This window comes from Heterodontus francisci, chromosome 10 (genome assembly GCF_036365525.1).
Source record: "Heterodontus francisci isolate sHetFra1 chromosome 10, sHetFra1.hap1, whole genome shotgun sequence".
Taxonomy (NCBI): Eukaryota; Metazoa; Chordata; class Chondrichthyes; order Heterodontiformes; family Heterodontidae; genus Heterodontus; species Heterodontus francisci.
In genome coordinates, this window is record NC_090380.1 from 13,486,690 (window position 1) to 13,504,125 (window position 17,436).

Here is a 17,436-nt window from a genome sequence, read left to right on the forward strand (position 1 = left end):
ATGGAGTTTAATGCGGAAAAGTGTGAGGTGATTCACTTCGGAAGGAGTAACAGGATTGCAGAATACTGGGCTAATGGGAAGATTCTTGGTAGTGTAGATGAGCAGAGAGATCTTGGTGTCCAGGTACATAAATCCCTGAAGGTTGCCACCCAGGTTAATAGGGCTGTTAAGAAGGCATATGGTGTGTTAGCTTTTATTAGTAGGGGGATCGAGTTTCGGAGCCACGAGGTCATGCTGCAGCTGTACAGAACTCTGGTGCGGCCGCACCTGGAGTATTGCGTGCAGTTCTGGTCACCGCATTATAGGAAGGATGTGGAAGCTTTGGAAAAGGTGCAGAGGAGATTTACTAGGATGTTGCCTGGTATGGAGGGAAGGTCTTACGAGGAAAGGCTGAGGGACTTGAGGTTGTTTTCGTTAGAGAGAAGGAGGAGAAGAGGTGACTTAATAGAGACATATAAGATAATCAGAGGGTTGGACAGGGTGGATAGTGAGAGCCTTTTTCCTCGGATGGTGATGGCAAACACGAGGGGACATAGCTTTAAGTTGAGGGGTGATAGATATAGGACAGATGTCAGAGGTAGTTTCTTTACACAGAGAGTAGTAGGGGTGTGGAACGCCCTGCCTGCAACAGTAGTGGACTCGCCAACTTTAAGGGCATTTAAGTGGTCATTGGATAGACATATGGATGAAAATGGAATAGTGTAGGTCAGATGGTTTCACAGGTCAGCGCAACATCGAGGGCTGAAGGGCCTGTACTGCGCTGTAATGTTCTATGTTCTATGTTCTAGAATCTGACCCAGTAAAGACTGTTAGAAGGTTTGGATGCAGGAGAATAGTGTACAGTTGTTTTGCTTAAGTCACTTAAGGCTATTGATTAATGTGGGGAAGTGCAGTGGATTCATTATTTTTGTATCTTTGTACAAAGACCAGTTGCAGTGAATTAACTAAATGAATCTGATCATATTGTTGCTCTATATGCTGAGTTGCTGTGAAAATTAACTGATTCATATCAAGCCTTACCTTGGTCTGCCTTTGAAGTGAGTGCAGAACCTGGTTCAGATTTCAAGGGAACATGAGCAATGTAGTTAGATATTATCTGGTATGGATACACATCCCTAACTGTAAGTCACCGGAACCTTCGACAGCTGTGACACTCCCCATACCTGAGAAAATATTCACGAGACCCCTTAACTTGTAAACATTGGTCATTCGGTGCAGTGCCATTCCTGGCCAAGGGACCTCGCTGGAGGGCACAGTGGATCTGAGATAATGCTGTAACTCGACTGGGCTGATGCTGGGACCCTGGCTCTAGTAAAGCAAGGTTGCCCCCAGGGGCCCTCACCTCATCTCAAAATGACCCCTTTCATTTTTGTGCTTGAACTCAGCTGGTGTTTGCCAATGTGTGCTGTATTACCTGCGCATTTATTGATGTTCAGTGTCGGTGGTGGAGCTGCAGTCTACTGGACACGACTGTAACATGACCAGACATCTCCTGAATTTGTCCCCGGTAATTGGGAGGCAACAAGACTTGGAAACATTGCACAGGGGCACCAGTGACTAAAGCCCACAAGCCTGGTGGCCGGGATAAGCAACAATGGTTCAGCAGGTAAGACAGGTTCATCTTGGCCTCTTGTAAACAGGAGTTTCATAGGTTCTGGCTGGGGAAAGGTCCAATAACTGGTGAATCTCACTGCACTCTATATATCTCCATGAACACTGGCTCCTTGTTCACCCTTCCATTGGGAATAGCTGAAAGGACTAGAAATTGCATTTATATAGCACCTTTTAAAGTATAAGATCAAAATTGATACTGAGCCACATAAGGAGATATTTGTACAGGTGACTAAAAACTTGGTCAAAGAGGCAGATTTTGTCGAGTCATTTAAAGGAGGAGCGGTAGAGAGGTTTATTGAGGGAATTCCATAGTTTAGGACTGCGGCAGCTAAGGGCACAATGGTGAGTGATTAAAATCAGAGATGCCCAAAAGGCCTGAATTCGTGGAACACAGATCTCAGAGCAATGTAGGGCTGGAGGAGGTTGTAGAGGCCGTGGAGGGATAAGACCACAGTCATTCTCCTGGTTGCACCCAATACCCTTTCATATCCCACCCAGTCTAATCCCACTCTCCTGATAGAAACATAGAAAATAGCAGGAGTAGGCCATTCAGCCCTTCAGGCCTGCTCTGCCATTCAAAAACGATCATGGCTAATCGTCTAATTCAGTACCTTGTTCCTGCTTTCTCCCCATATCCCTTGATCCCTTTGGCATTAAGAAATACATCTATCTCCTTCTTGAATATATTTAATGGCTTGGCCTCCACTGCCTTCTGAGGTAGAGAATTCCACAGGTTCACCACCCTCTGAGTGAAGAGATTTCTCATCTCGGTTCTAAATGGCATACCCCGTATCCTGAGACTCTGACCCCTGGTTCTGGACTCCCCAGCCATCGGGAACATCCTCCCTGCATCTAGCCTCTCTAGTCCTGTTAGAATTTTATAGCTTTCGATGAGATCCCCTCTCATTCTTCTAAACTCTAGTGAACATGGGCCCAGTCGACCCAATCTCTCCTCATACGTCAATCCTGCCATCCCAGGAATCAGCCTAGTAAATCTTCTTTGCATTCCCTCCATGGCAAGAACATCCTTCCTCAGATAAGGAAACCAAAACTGCACACAATACTCCAGATGTGGTCTCACCAAGGCCCTGTATAACTGCAGTAAGACATCCTTGCTTCTGTACTCCAATCCTCTTGCAATGAAGGCAAACATACCATTTGCCTTCCTAACTGCTTTCAGCAACTGGTGTACAAGGACACCCATGTCTTGTTGCACCTCCCCCTGTCCCAATCTATCACCATTCAGATAATAACCTGCCTTTCTGTTTTTACAACCAAAGTGGATAACCTCACATTTATCCATGTTATACTGCATCTGCCATGCATTTGCCCACTCACCCATCTTGTCCAAATCACATTGGAGTCCCTTTGCATCCTCCTCACAGCTCACATTCCCCCAGCTTTGTGTCGTCTGCAAACTTGGAAATGTTACATTTCGCTCCCTCACCCAAGTCATTAATATATATTGTGAATAGCTGGGGCCCAAGCACTGATCCCTGCGGTATCCCACTAGTCACTGCCTGCCACCTGGAAAAAGACCCATTTATTCCTACTGTCTGTTTCCTGTCTGTCAACCAATTCTCAATCCATGCCAGTATATTACCCCCAATCACATGTGCTTTAATTTTGCACACTAACCTCTTATGTGGGACCTTATCAAAAGCCTTCTGAAAATCCAAATACACCACATCCACTGGTTCTCCCTTATCTATTCCCGATAGCCTTTAATTTCCCATCCAGTCGAATCCCACTCACCTGATCATTCCCTGCATCTTTTAATATCCCACTCCGTCTAGTTCCACTCTCCTCCCTCTACCAGCAAAGGAAAAGTATTGAATTCACCAAATGACCCCAATCTAGGAAATAAAATCCAAATGGATGTGGTTTTGCATTTATAAATTTTACGTTAACACTCAAACCAAAACCAACATGAATTAACCACGAACTAGCAGGTAAGTACTATCTATCTCAAAGATTACACCTTAATTAGCCGATGAATCAAAGGTAGTTTTTGCAGTCTGCTGAACAGTCTTATCAGCCAATGGCATTGTAAACTTCCTCAGTGCAGCAAAAGGTCAGCATGTCACTCAGGTACCTTTTCAAGTTCTGTCCTCCAGGATGTGCAGATGGAAGTAATGAGGTCCCGTTGATCGTGAGCAATGCAATCTTCCCTCTAACGTTTTGATCTCGTCACCCCTCGACCTACCTCGGCCTTCAGTGATTTTGCTTCAGTGATAGTTTGTGGCAGAGATTTCCACATTCCACCAACTCTCGGTGTAACCTCTCCTTTTAGTGGTTAAATTAAATTGTTGCCCCCTCATTAACATCCTGCCGACCAATGGAAACAGACAATCCCCATTGACTTTATCCTCACCCGTTGTAACATGAAAGGCCTCTATCAGACCCCTCATCCTTCTGAACCCCAGTGGGAAAATGCCCTAACTTCGCAGGTCTCTCTCCCTAATTGTGATTCCGTCCCTGGTAACATCCCAGTGAATCTGCACTGCACCCTTTCCGTTGCTTTTCTATCCTTCCTATAACAGAGCACTTAAGAAAGAAAGAATTTGCATTTATTTATGCATTTTATGACCTCAGAACATTCCAAAGCACTTCAAAGCCAATGAAATACGTTTGAAGTGTAGTCACTATTGTAATGGAGGAAAATGGCAGCCAACTCACTCACAGCAATGTTTGTGAAGTTGGTCAAGGAATAAACATTGGCCAGGACAATAGGGAGAGCGCGCCTGCTCTTCTTCAAATAGTGCCACTGAATCATTTACATTGACCTGAGAGGGCAGAAGGGGCCTTGGTTTCATGTCTCATTCATAAAACGGCACCTCTGGCAATGCAGCACTCGCTCAGTACTGCATTAGAGTGCCAGCCCGGATTATGCGCTAAAGTCTCTGGAGAGTGACTTCAACCCATGACCTTCTGACTCGGAGGTGAGAGTGACACCACTGGGCCAAGGGTAATACTGGGGCTGAGTAGGAAAGTAGATGCTATTCCCGGTAAGTGTGGGCTATCTGCACAAAAACACAAAATTGGAGGTAGCAAACCTTGGTCAAGTTCCCTTCACTGTTCTCGTAGCCATTCCTGTGAGACGTTTTGTTCTCCGTTTCTAGCCTGCCATCTATAAGAAGGAGTTTGCACTGGCTGATTGTTCTCAATCTCTCTTTGCCAACAGGCGGTAGAAGCTTGTGAGTCACTGAAATAAGGAGAGGTCTGTTCGCCCACCAGGTACCACAGGCCCAGACACCGGATGGAGCTGAGCGGACAAACCTTGGAGAAAAAGGCAATGGATGTACAGGTGAGGCTGCTTTTGATGGGTGGGATTAATTTAGAGTTGTGTGCAGTCTTGGTGCTTCCATTATCGAAAGGACATTAAATCCATGGAGAGTGTACAGTCTAGATTCACCAAGGTAATGTCAGCATGGGAAGCTATAGTTATGAAGAGAGACTTGAGATACTGGAATAATAATAAAAGCAAAATACTACTGATGCTGGAAATCTGAAATAAAAACAAGAAATGCTGGAAGCACTCAGCAGGTCTGGCAGCATCTGTGGAAAGAGAAGCAGAGTTAACGTTTCGGGTCAGTGACCCTTCTTCGGAACTGTCAAATGTCAGAAAAGTCACAGGTTATAAGCAAGTGAGGTGGGGGTGGGGCAAGAGATAACAAAGGAGAAGGTGTAGATTGGACAAGGCCACTTAGCTGACCAAAAGGTCATGGAGCAAAGGCAAACAATATGTTAATGGTGTGTTGAAAGACAAAGCATTCGTACAGATTAGGTGTTAACGGACTGAATATTGAACAGCAACAAGTGCAAACCTGAAAAAAAAAGTGGGTAAGCAAACTGAACAAACTAAGATGAAATGAAATAAATGCAAAAAAAAAAGATTGTAAAAAATGTAAAAAATAAAAAAAAATAAAAATGAAAGTAAAATGGGGGGCTGTCATGCTCTGAAATTATTGAACTCAATGTTCAGTCCTTGAAGTTTTGCTCTTCTCTCCGACGGGATTTTCGTTTGTCTCTTTCACCTTGTTCACCTTCATTGCTTTCTATTTCCCTCCTGGTGTTTGATAAAGTTTCTACCAAAACTCGGTTTCACAGCCACAACTCCTTCCTCAGTGACTGTCTCCGGCTCCGACTTATTCCACGTGGATTCCAACTGCAGTTTCACCCATCATGTTTTGAATCTACCCAGGATTACAGGTATCTGCGAGAAATACAACGTTCCTCGGACTGCTACTCTCGCCGCATCCTGAGATCCACGCTCAGTGCTATGCACCGCCACATGCACACACTGGACCTCTCTCTCCAGCAGCACTGCCTCATCTTATCTCAAAGCTGTTCTACTCCGCAGTTTCATTTCATCTTTCGTCTCATCCGACGCATTAACAAAAAACTTTTTTTCTTCCTTTCAGGTCTCAAGGAACGCAAGCTCCAGCAGCTGATGGGGACGAATGCCCCTCCGGATCCTTCTTCTCATTCACTTCCCTCTGACCCCACCCTTTCTGATCTGACCCCTTGCCGTGTATTCACTATACCCTCTGACCTCCCCCTCTCTGATGCTGAGCGTTCTGTACTCAGCAAAGTTCTCAGTTTTATCCCCTTACGCCCCCACCTCAATGAATTTCACGCTCGGCATGACGTTGAGCTCTTCTTCCGTCGCCTCCGCCTCCGGGCTCTCCGTCTCCGACGCATCTGCTCTGATGATGCTACCTTCCATGACGGTGCTTCTGATATGACCTCCTTTTTCCTCAACCGAGGATTTCCTCCCACTGTTCTTGACAGGGCCCTCAACCGTGTCCGGCCCATTTCCCGCACCTCTACCCTCACCCCTTCCCCTCCCTCCCAGAACCATGACAGGGTTCTCCTTGTCCTCACTTTCCACCCCATCAGCCTCCATATCCAAAGGATCATCCTCTGCCATTTTCGCCACCTCCAGCGTGATGCCACTACTAAACGCATCTTCCCCTCCCTTCCCCTGTCAGCATTCCGAAGGGATCGTTCCCTCCGCGACACCCTGATCCACTCCTCCATTCCCCCCACCACCTCGTCCCCGTCCCATGGCACCTTCCCCTGCAATCGCAGGAGGTGTAATTCCTGCCCATTTACCTCCTCTCTCCTCACTATCCCAGGCCCCAAACACTCCTTTCAGGTGAAGCAGTGATTTACTTGTACTTCTTTCAATGTAGTATACTGTATTTCGCTGCTCACAATATGGTCTCCTCTACATTGGGGAGACCAAGCACAGACTGGGTGACCGCTTTGCGGAATAGCTCCGCTCAGTCCGCAAGCAGGACCCTGAGCTTCCGGTTGCTTGCCATTTCAACACTCCCCCCTGCTCTCATGCTCACATCTCTGTCCTGCGCTTGCTGCAGTGTTCCAGTGAACATCAACGCAAGCTCGAGGAACAGCATCTCATTTATCGATTAGGCACACTACAGCCTGCCGGACTGAACATTGAGTTCAATAATTTCAGAGCATGACAGCCCCCTATTTTACTTTCATTTTTAGTTTTTTTTTCTTTTTTTCTTTTTTACATTTTTTACAATCTTTTTTTTGCATTTATTTAATTTCATCTTAGTTTGTTCAGTTTGCTTACCCACTGTTTTTTTTCAGGTTTGCACTTGCTGCTGTTCAATATTCAGTCCGTTAACACCTAATCTGTACTAATGCTTTGTCTTTCAACACACCATTAACATATTGTTTGCCTTTGCTCCGTGACCTTTTGGTCAGCTATGTGGCCTGGTCCAATCTAGACCTCCTTTGTTATCTCTTGCCCCACTCCCACCTCACTTGCTTATAACCTGTGACTTTTCTAATATTTGTCAGTTCCGAAGAAGGGTCACTGACCCGAAACGTTAACTCTGCTTCTCTTTCCACAGATGCTGCAAGACTTGCTGAGTGGTTCCAGCATTTCTAGTTTTTATTACTTGAGATACTGGGGCCTATTTCCTGGATTAGAGAAGGCTAAGAGAAGATTGAATTGTTGTTTTTAAATTACGAGGGGTTTTGATTGAGTGAAGAGGGGAAGTCTGTTTCCTCTAGTTGGTGAGTCCGTGACGAGGGTTCTACAATTTAATATTGTTACTGAGAGTGTGCGGAGAGAGATTAGGAGAAATGTCTTTACACAGAGGGTTGTTTGAATATGGAATGTTGTAGCACAGATTGGCTGAGGTAGAGAGGATTGCATCTTTGAAAGGAAAATTGAGAAATATTGAGGCAGAGGAAGATACAGGGTCTTGGGGAGAGAGGGGGCAGTGGGATTAGTTTGGAATTGATATAGGACTATGGGGAGAGAGCGGGGCAGTGGGATTAGTTTGGGATTGATGCAGGGCTTTGGGGAGAGAGTGGGGGAGTAGGATTAGTCTGGGATTGATACAGGGCTATGGGGAGAGAGTGGGACAGTGGGATTAGTTTGGGATTGATATAGGACTATGGGGAGAGAGTAGGGCAGTGGGATTAGTTTGGGATTGATACAGGGCTATGGGGAGAGAGTGGGGCAGTGGGATTAGTTTGGGATTGATACAGGGCAATGGGGAGAGAGTGGGGAGGTTTGGGATTGATACAGAGACATGGGGAGTGAGTGGGGCAGTCGGATTAGTTTGGGATTGATGCAGGGCTATGGGGAGAGAGTGGGACAGTGGGATTAGTTTGGGATTGATGCAGGACTATGGGGAGAGAGTGGGGCAGTGGGATTAGTTTGGGATTGATACAGGGGCAATGGGGAGAGAGTGGGGCAGTGGGATTAGTTTGGGATTGATACAGGGCTATGGGGAGAGTGGGACAGTGGGATTAGTTTTGGATTGATACAGGGCAATGGGGAGAGAGTGGGGCAGTAGGATTAGTTTGGGATTGATGCAGGGCTATGGGGAGAGAGTGGGGCAGTCGGATTAGTTTGGGATTGATGCAGGACTATGGGGAGAGAGTGGGGCAGTGGGATTAGTTTGTGATTGATGCAGGGCTATGGGGAGAGAGTGGGGCAGTAGGATTAGTTTGGGATTGATACAGGGCAATGGGGAGAGAGTGGGGCAGTGGGATTAGTTTGGGATTGATACAGGGCAATGGGGAGAGAGTGGGGCAGTGGGATTAGTTTGGGATTGATACAGGGCTATGGGGAGAGAGTGGGGCAGTGGGATTAGTTTGGGATTGATACAGGGCTATGGGGAGAGAGTGGGACAGTGGGATTAGTTTGGGATTGATGCAGGACTATGGGGAGAGAGTGGGGCAGTCGGATTAGTTTGGGATTGATGCAGGACTATGGGGAGAGAGTGGGGCAGTGGGATTAGTTTGTGATTGATGCAGGGCTATGGGGAGAGAGTGGGGCAGTAGGATTAGTTTGGGATTGATACAGGGCAATGGGGAGAGAGTGGGGCAGTGGGATTAGTTTGGGATTGATACAGGGCAATGGGGAGAGAGTGGGGCAGTGGGATTAGTTTGGGATTGATACAGGGCTATGGGGAGAGAGTGGGGCAGTGGGATTAGTTTGGGATTGATACAGGGCTATGGGGAGAGAGTGGGACAGTGGGATTAGTTTGGGATTGATGCAGGACTATGGGGAGAGAGTGGGGCAGTAGGATTAGTTTGGGATTGATGCAGGGCTATGGGGAGAGAGTGGGGCAGTCGGATTAGTTTGGGATTGATGCAGGACTATGGGGAGAGAGTGGGGCAGTGGGATTAGTTTGTGATTGATGCAGGGCTATGGGGAGAGAGTGGGGCAGTAGGATTAGTTTGGGATTGATACAGGGCAATGGGGAGAGAGTGGGGCAGTGGGATTAGTTTGGGATTGATACAGGGCAATGGGGAGAGAGTGGGGCAGTGGGATTAGTTTGGGATTGATACAGGGCTATGGGGAGAGAGTGGGGCAGTGGGATTAGTTTGGGATTGATACAGGGCTATGGGGAGAGAGTGGGACAGTGGGATTAGTTTGGGATTGATGCAGGACTATGGGGAGAGAGTGGGGCAGTGGGATTAGTTTGGGATTGATGCAGGGCTATGGGGAGAGAGTGGGGCAGTGGGATTAGTTTGGGATTGATGCAGGGCTATGGGGAGAGAGTGGGGCAGTGGGATTAGTTTGGTATCGATACAGGGCTATGGCGAAAGAGTCGGTTAGTTTGGGATTGCTGTAGAAAACAGTTGCACAGCTATATTGGGTTGCAAATGTCTCTGGGCTATGATTCAATGCCGAAGGCAGCGTGAATCTCTTTGCTTAGTTATCGCCTCCTGATGGTGGTCACTGTTGTTGGAATAGCGTTCCAGACAATGATGGTTCTGGACCGTGAGTATCACTGGGCTACATACCATGGGAGGCACAGAGGCAGATTCTGATCCTGCCCTCAGATGAGAAGCATGTAACAGAGAATCACTGCATTGGCTGAGATACATTATTTTCACCCCTGTACTCTCATTTAGTACACTGATTCAAGTGCCAGTAACCCTCAGTCTATCACCATCGCGGCTGAGGGCAGCTGAACTGGTTGAAATTCAAGCCCTGCATTGTTCATTTTTTGGCGAGAGGTGTTTGCTATTGTGTCATGGTTTTGTGTACAGGACATTCCATTGTGAGGCAGAGTTCGATTGTGGCAGAATTCCAGGGGCTGGAATATGTGGGATCAGTGTCGTCCCTCAGCTAGCTCGGCTGGACGTGCCAAAGGAACAACCTCATTTCTTGAAGTGATTTACAATATGCGAGTAAATGCACAAGCCAGCAATGCATCAATTAGCACAAGATGCTAGAAAACTTGACTTGAGCTCAAACAAAGGCAATGTCTGCAAAATCAATTCATGTTGAATCCTTTCCTATGGGCCCAGTTGGAAGGTTGGTTTCAAAAGCTTGTGAGTTAAGATTCTGAACTGTTTGCACAAGTGGACTGTTTGTAAGGCTCCAATTCAAATTGATGAGATATCAATGCTTTATCATTCAAATCAACACTAACGCATTTATATAGCACTGGGGCCCTTCACAGGAGCATAATGAGAAAAATAATGATGCCAAAGAAAGTGATAAAAAGGACAGGTGGAGTAAAAGCTTGGTTTTACGGAGAGTCTTTAAAGAGAGAGAGGTAGAGAGGCAGAGACATCAAGGGAGGGAATTCCAGACCTTCGGGCCTGGGCGGCTGAAGACATGGCCACCAGTGGTGGAGCAAAGGAAACCAGGAATGCACAAGAGACCAGAATTCGAGGTGAGCAGCAATCTTGGAGGGTTGGAGGTGGTTAGAGAGAGAGGGATGAGGCTCTGGAGGCATTTGAACAGTGGTACATCACAGCAAACACACACTCGGTGGTACATCTCCAATTTACTAAACATTGTGTCATAATTCTCATCCTTTTCAAATTCCCACCATAGCCTCCACCCTTCCTACCTCTATAATCTTCTCCAAACCTACAACGCTCTGCGATCTTTACCCTCCTCCAAACTCTTGCACATCCCTAATTTCCTCTGCCCTCCTGTTGGCAGCTGGGCCTTCAGCTGTGTAGCTCTTAAGCTCAGGAATTCTGTCTCTACTATCTCTCTCCGCTCCTTGAAGACACTTCTTAAAACCAAGCATTTGGCCGCCTATCCTAACATCTCTTTATGTGGCTCAGTGCCCATTTTAGTGCCAATCTTTCAGTTGGTCTCTTAATCCAGGCCATTTTTGCAAATAACAACAAGAGGTCCAAACGTAATCCCCTCAGTCCAGTCCAGCAAAACTCTATAGAAAGCTCCCTGCTCCCTGCCTTTTAACCAGCTCTATAACCTGTCCTGTAATTTACTCTGGATTTCCATATCCACCAGCTTCATTGCAAGTCTCTCATGGAATCTTGTTGAAAGCCTTCTGAAGGTCCAAGTGAACTATAATCATTGGGAAATCCTCTAACCTCCTTGTCTGTAACAGTGTCATAGAGTCATAGGGAGATACAGCACTGAAACAGGCCCTTCGGCCCACCGAGTCTGTGCTGACCATCAACCACCCATTTATACTAATCCTCCATTAATCCCATGTCCCCTACCACATCCTCACCTTCCCTCAATTCTCCTACCACCTACCTACACTAGGGGCAATTTCCAATGGCCAATTTACCTTTCAACCTGCAAGTCTTTGGCGGTGGGAGGAAACCGGAGCACCCGGCGGAAACCCACACGGTCACAGGGAGAACTTGCAAACTCCTCACAGGCAGTACCCAGAATTGAACCCGGGTCACTAGAGCTGTGAGGCTGTGGTGCTAACCACTGCGCCACTGTGCTCAAAGAAAAAAAAATAAAGGGGAGGTGGTAAATGCTGGGAATAATCCACCAGTCCTCAACACAGCCTGTTTTCTCTCAGATCAGTTATTTATTGGAGTCCTTGCCTCACAGCTTACTGAGGGTCTCCTCAAGGTGCAGACACCTTAGGTCATTTCACGGGTGTGAGTATGCATCAATAAACTGACTGTTGTCCAGCAGCGTCTTAATCAGCCATCTGGGTAACATCCTGCAATCAGTGGTTGTCCAAACTCGATTCAAATACAAACATGCCGTGAGCTGTTCACGACACATGATAGTTTGGCACCTGTGTCTTGTGGGCAAACACCACATTGCCCCTTATGAATGCCTGACCGCCTAATTTATTTCCGAGAGATAGACGTCTCCTAATGGCTTTTGTTCTGGGGGATCTTCAAAGGAATTTGCAGCTACATCTTGGATGGGATTGTATGAAGTCAGCAGTCAGGCTAAGCCAGCGGTGACGGGGCTAGTCATCAGTCCCTGTGGTGTTGGTTTGCTACAACAGAGGGAAGCTATTATCTTTGAAGGGGCTTTTTATGCTAACAATTTGGCGAGGGGAAGAACATCTGTGGTTGATTCCCGAGGATAGCAGCCATCAACCATTCTATGTGGGATTCAGTCATAATCTGATCCAATCACATCACCTCTCCATAATCATCTGTCTGATCATCCTGCACCTCAGTCATGGACTGTTGTCTCGCACCATTGGTGAGACTAAATCACTGCTCAGGCCTCAGCTGCAGTATTGTGTCCCATTCTAGGCATCACACTTTAGGAATGATGTCAGAGCATTGGAGAGGGTGCAATTGGAGAGGGGAGATTTACTGGAATGATACCAGGGACTTCAGTTATCTGGTGAGACTAGAGAAACTGAGATTACTCTCCTTACGGTAGGGAAGGTTAAGGGAGATCTGATGGTGGTGGTGAAAGTTATGGAGGATTTTGACATAGTAAATAAGGAGAAACTGTTTCCTGTGGCACAAGGGTCAGTGACCAGAAGACACAGCTTCAAGGCAATTGCAATAAACAATGCAGGGAGATGAGAATTTAATTTACACAGCGAGTTATTATGATGTGGAATGGACTACCTGAAAAGGCTGGAAGCAAATTTAACAGCAAATTTCAAAATGGATTTGAACAAATACTTCAAAAGGAACAATTTGCAGGGCTATGGGGAAAGAGCAGGGAATTGGGACTCATTAGCTAGCTCTCACAAGGAGTCAGCACAGACACAGGGTTGAATGGCCTCCTTCTGTGCTGTCCCATTTTTTTGATTCTAGGCAGTTCTGTTGTCTGGGCCTGTAAACAAAAGCTGAATATGTCTTTTTGAAAACATACAGGAGATGGAAAAGTCTGAAATAGAAAATGAATTGGAAGAAAAGGAAGCATCAAAGAATAAGCTGGGGATACTGAAAGTAAGTATCTCCTGTTGACAAGATGCACAATTAAAGGAAGCCGTAAGAGAGAGTAACGTTCAACAATGATCAGCTACATTGCTTTCCTTAGTTAAGTCTCTTGGAAAGCCCGTGTTGAGTAACAGCCGGGAATTTCCTGTTCTGCTCTAACTTCACTGGATGTGTGGTGCAAATCCCACACTTTTGGCAGCGGAGTGAGGAATTCCCAGCCAACGTTTTTGAAAGCCAGGTCTGCGTGGCCAGGGATGGTGAAGAGTAACTGGAGATTCAGGCTGAAGAGAGGTGGTGATGGGAACCCCTTTACTTTATCCCCTTATGCCGAGCGACCGTTCTGTCAATGTCAGATCATGTGGGCAAGTTTGGTCTTTCATACTTAATGTCCCTTTGCTCCTAGGAAGTTCATTAGAAAGGAACCAGATCTATTTTCAGGCGGTGGAGAGAAAAATACCCGCTGCATTTTAATTGAATCAGTTGCTGTAATTGATCTTCTTGAATAAGAAATCCATATTCATGATTCATGCCTGGGTGTGGTGAACATGATGGAAATGCCTTTAGGTCTGTTTTGGGGCCTTTAACACTTGCCCCTCGTTCGAGGCCAGCCCGAAGCCCAGCTTTGGCCCTCCTGAATGAATATCAGTCCATTACCTCACCAGCACTCGGCCGATGGTAGGTCCCAGGAATGGAAGTGAAGTGGTAATGGGGAGGGGTGTTGATCAGGATACAGTGGGCTGGGAGAGCAATCCTGCCCCTCCTGTCTCCATAGTAACAATTTCTAATTTTGAAGAAAACCTAATCGATAATCACTGAGCAGAGCAGGCCTGGCTCCTGTGATGTCCAGTTTTGCCAAGGGGCCCTAATTCAGACATTATTCCCCTCAATTACCTTTATAAAATGGTTGTCAGGGCCACCTGAAATAAAACCAAAAAATTGCTGGAAATACTCAGCAGGTCTGGCAGCATCTGTGGAGAGAGAAGCAGAGTTAACGTTTCAGGTCAGTGACTCTTCTTCAGAACTGGCAAAGGTTCGAAATGGAATCGGTTTTAAGCAAATAAAGTGGGGGTGGGGCAAAAGAGAACAAATGGGAAGGTGTTGATAGGACAGAGGGTCACCAAGAATAACTGACAAGGAGGTCATAGGGCAAAGGCAAAGGGTGTGTTAATGGTGTGGTGAAAGACAAAGCGTTCATGCAGAGAGGGTGTTAAGTGACAGAATGATGAAAGCCCTAGCTACAAGCAAAAAAACATGAAAAAAACCCTGAAAAAAATCAATGGGCAGGCACATGGTTTAAAAAAAAAAGTATAATGATGAAACAAACTAAAATAAAATGAAATACAAATAAAAAATGCAAAGTAAAACTTAAAAAAAAAAGGGGTGGGGGGGTCCCGTCATGCTCTGAAATTATTGAACTCAGTGTTCAGTCCGGTAGGCTGTAGCGTGCCTAATTGGTAATTGAGATGCTGTTCAGGGCCACCTGAAAAATGGACTGACCCATTCAGGGGGAAGATGGTGGTGTAATGGTAATGCCACTAGACTAGTAATCCAGAGGCCTGGGTTAATGCCCTTGGGACATGGGTTCAAATCCCAACATGGTCACTGGTGGAGTTTTAAATTCAATTACTTATTGAAGATCTGGAATTGAAAGCTAGCCAATAATAACTATCATAGGTTGTCGTAAAAACCCATCTGGTTTATTAATACCCTTTAGGGAAGGAAATCTGCTGTTCTTACCTGATCTGGCCTACATGTGAGTCCAGACCCACAGCAACGTGGTTGACTCTTCACTGCCCTCTGAAATGGACTGGGAAGCCACTCAGTGCAAGGGCAATTAAGAATGGACAACAAATGCTGACCTTGCCAGTGACACCCATATCCCATGAAAGAGTAAAAAAAAAATCCCTGGGAATTCCTCTCCGACCATTTCAGGCACACCTTGACTTGGTTCGGACCAGCTACCCACTTGAAGGCAGCTGGCAAGGGATATGAATTTTCCATCAGTTTCTGTTTTTTGACGTTCTTCGCTGTTATCGTTTCTCTCCTCTACAATCACTTTTCCGCTGCCACCATGTAATATCCGGGTTGCTCCCTTCTTTATACCGAATAAGTATAGTAATGTTTTAGTTTTTAGTTTTAGAGATACAGCACTGAAACAGGCCCTTCGGCCCACCGAGTCTGTGCCGACCATCAACCACCCATTTATACTAATCCTACACTAATTCGATATTCCTACCACATCCCCACCTGTCACTATATTTCCCTACCACCTACCTATACTAGGGGCAATTGCTAATGGCCAATTTACCTATCAACCAGCAAGTCTTTGGCATGTGGGAGGAAACCGGAGCACCCGGAGGTAACCCAGGCAAACACAGGGAGAACTTGCAAACTCCACACAGGCAGTACCCAGCATTGAACCCGGGTCACTGGAGCTGTGAGGCTGCGTTGCTAACCACTGCGCCACTGTGGGTTAAGGTAACAGGAGTTTATTTACAAGTATCTATCACCTATCGCTGCCACGACAGTACATGAACCTCTGTACAATTCGTGACATCACAACCTGTAATGATGCCTGTAGTCTATTTACATATCTACCTAGCAACAACCTACATCACATGATATTACATCGGCCAGACCTGGTAAGGACATTAGTGAACCAGATGGGTTTTTATGACCATCTGATCGTTTCATGGTCATTGTTACTGAGACTCGGTTTTTATTTTAGATTTATTTCATTAAATGAATTGAAATTTCCCTGTGATGGGATTGTATTTGTTGCTCCAGGTCATTAGTCCACACCTCCAGATTCACAGTTCAGTCACATATCCGCTATGCTGCTGTTCCCTATGATTCGAAGATAGCCACCTTGGTTCTGTAACCTGTAAATACCCTTACCCAGCAAAAACCAATCCATCTCGGTTTTGAAAGCTCCAGTTGAACCCAGCCTCGACAGCTTTCTGGGGGACAGTGTTCCAGATTTCCACTATCCTTTGCATGAAGAAGTGTTTCCTGATATCACCCCTGAATGGCCTGGCTCTAATTATAAGGTTATGTCTCCTTGGACTCTCTGGACTCCACCTAGCAGAGGAAATAGTTTCTCTCTATCCAGAGCACCACCTTCAGGTTGCAGCTCCATCCATCTCCCCCAACCCTGCAGTCAGCTGTGGTCCCACTCCTGCGCTCGCTGTCTTCCTCAGGCCTCCTGTCTCGCTGGGCCCTGCTCCCTCTTCCCCTTCCCACTGCCCTCAGTTGTGGGGTCAGGGCAGGAGTTGGCAGTGAATTTGAAGTGGATGGGGATACCCTCTCCATCTCGGGGGAAGTCATACATTGAGTTCTGACGCCCCCCCCCCCCCCCCCCGCCTCCCCAGGTGGCTGATTGCAGGAAGATTCCATCACCTGACACCACCTGTACACAGTGATATCAAAACAAACCATGTGGATTTATATAACGCCTTTTAATGTTGTAAAACCTCCCAAGCTGCTTCACAGGAGCAGTAACCAGGCCACGTAAGAAGATAGGTGACCAAAACTTAGTTTCAACAAGTCTCTTAAAACAGAAGAGAGAGGTTGATAGGGTTAGTGAGGACATTCCTGAGCTTGGGCCTGGACAGTGGAAGGCACGACCACCAGTAGTGGGGCAAAGGAAGTCAGGGATTCCCGAGAGGACAAAATTGGAGGAACGTAGAGATCTCAAGAGGGTTGTAGGGCTGGAAGAGATGGGGAGATGTGAGGATGAGAATTTCAGACTGGAAACCAATGTAAGCAGCGAGCGGAGGGGTGATGGGTCAACAGGACTTGATATGAGTTATCACCCCTCTTCCAGCTCCCTTTAAATGTTTGCAACGCGTCCATGCACACACTGCCAGCTGGTTCCTTATTTCAGAGGACAGTGACCCCCTGGTAAATGAAGTCGTTGAGCCCATAATCTGGACTGGCACATCTGGTGCTATCTTTCAGATGAGGCACTAAACCGATTGCTGTGTGCCCTCTCAGGTGGCACTATTGGAAGAGGAGCAGGGCGTTCTCCCCAGGGGTCCTGGTGAACATTTATCCCTCAGCCAACATCAATAATATAAATAATCTGGCCACATATCACATTACTGTGTGTGGGAGCTTGCTGTGAGAAATTGGATATCATGTTTCCTCCATTACAACAGTGACTAC

General features: G+C 46.4%; 1 protein-coding gene across 5 annotated transcripts in view; it reads left to right on the forward strand.

The window, feature by feature from the left end:
* Positions 1 to 17,436, forward strand: part of LOC137374301 (pleckstrin homology-like domain family B member 1) — a 505,821-nt gene that overhangs the window by 34,755 nt on the left and 453,630 nt on the right. For 4 of the 5 annotated variants that reach the window (XM_068040126.1, XM_068040125.1, XM_068040128.1 and 1 more), the window contains exons 2-4: positions 1,386 to 1,606; positions 4,799 to 4,921; positions 13,204 to 13,278. In XM_068040126.1, coding sequence (XP_067896227.1) covers positions 4,874 to 4,921; positions 13,204 to 13,278 — 123 coding nt within the window. In that variant the 5' untranslated portion in view covers positions 1,386 to 1,606; positions 4,799 to 4,873. The remainder of the gene's footprint in view (positions 1 to 1,385; positions 1,607 to 4,798; positions 4,922 to 13,203; positions 13,279 to 17,436) is intronic. The other variant, XM_068040127.1, reaches the window with a different exon arrangement.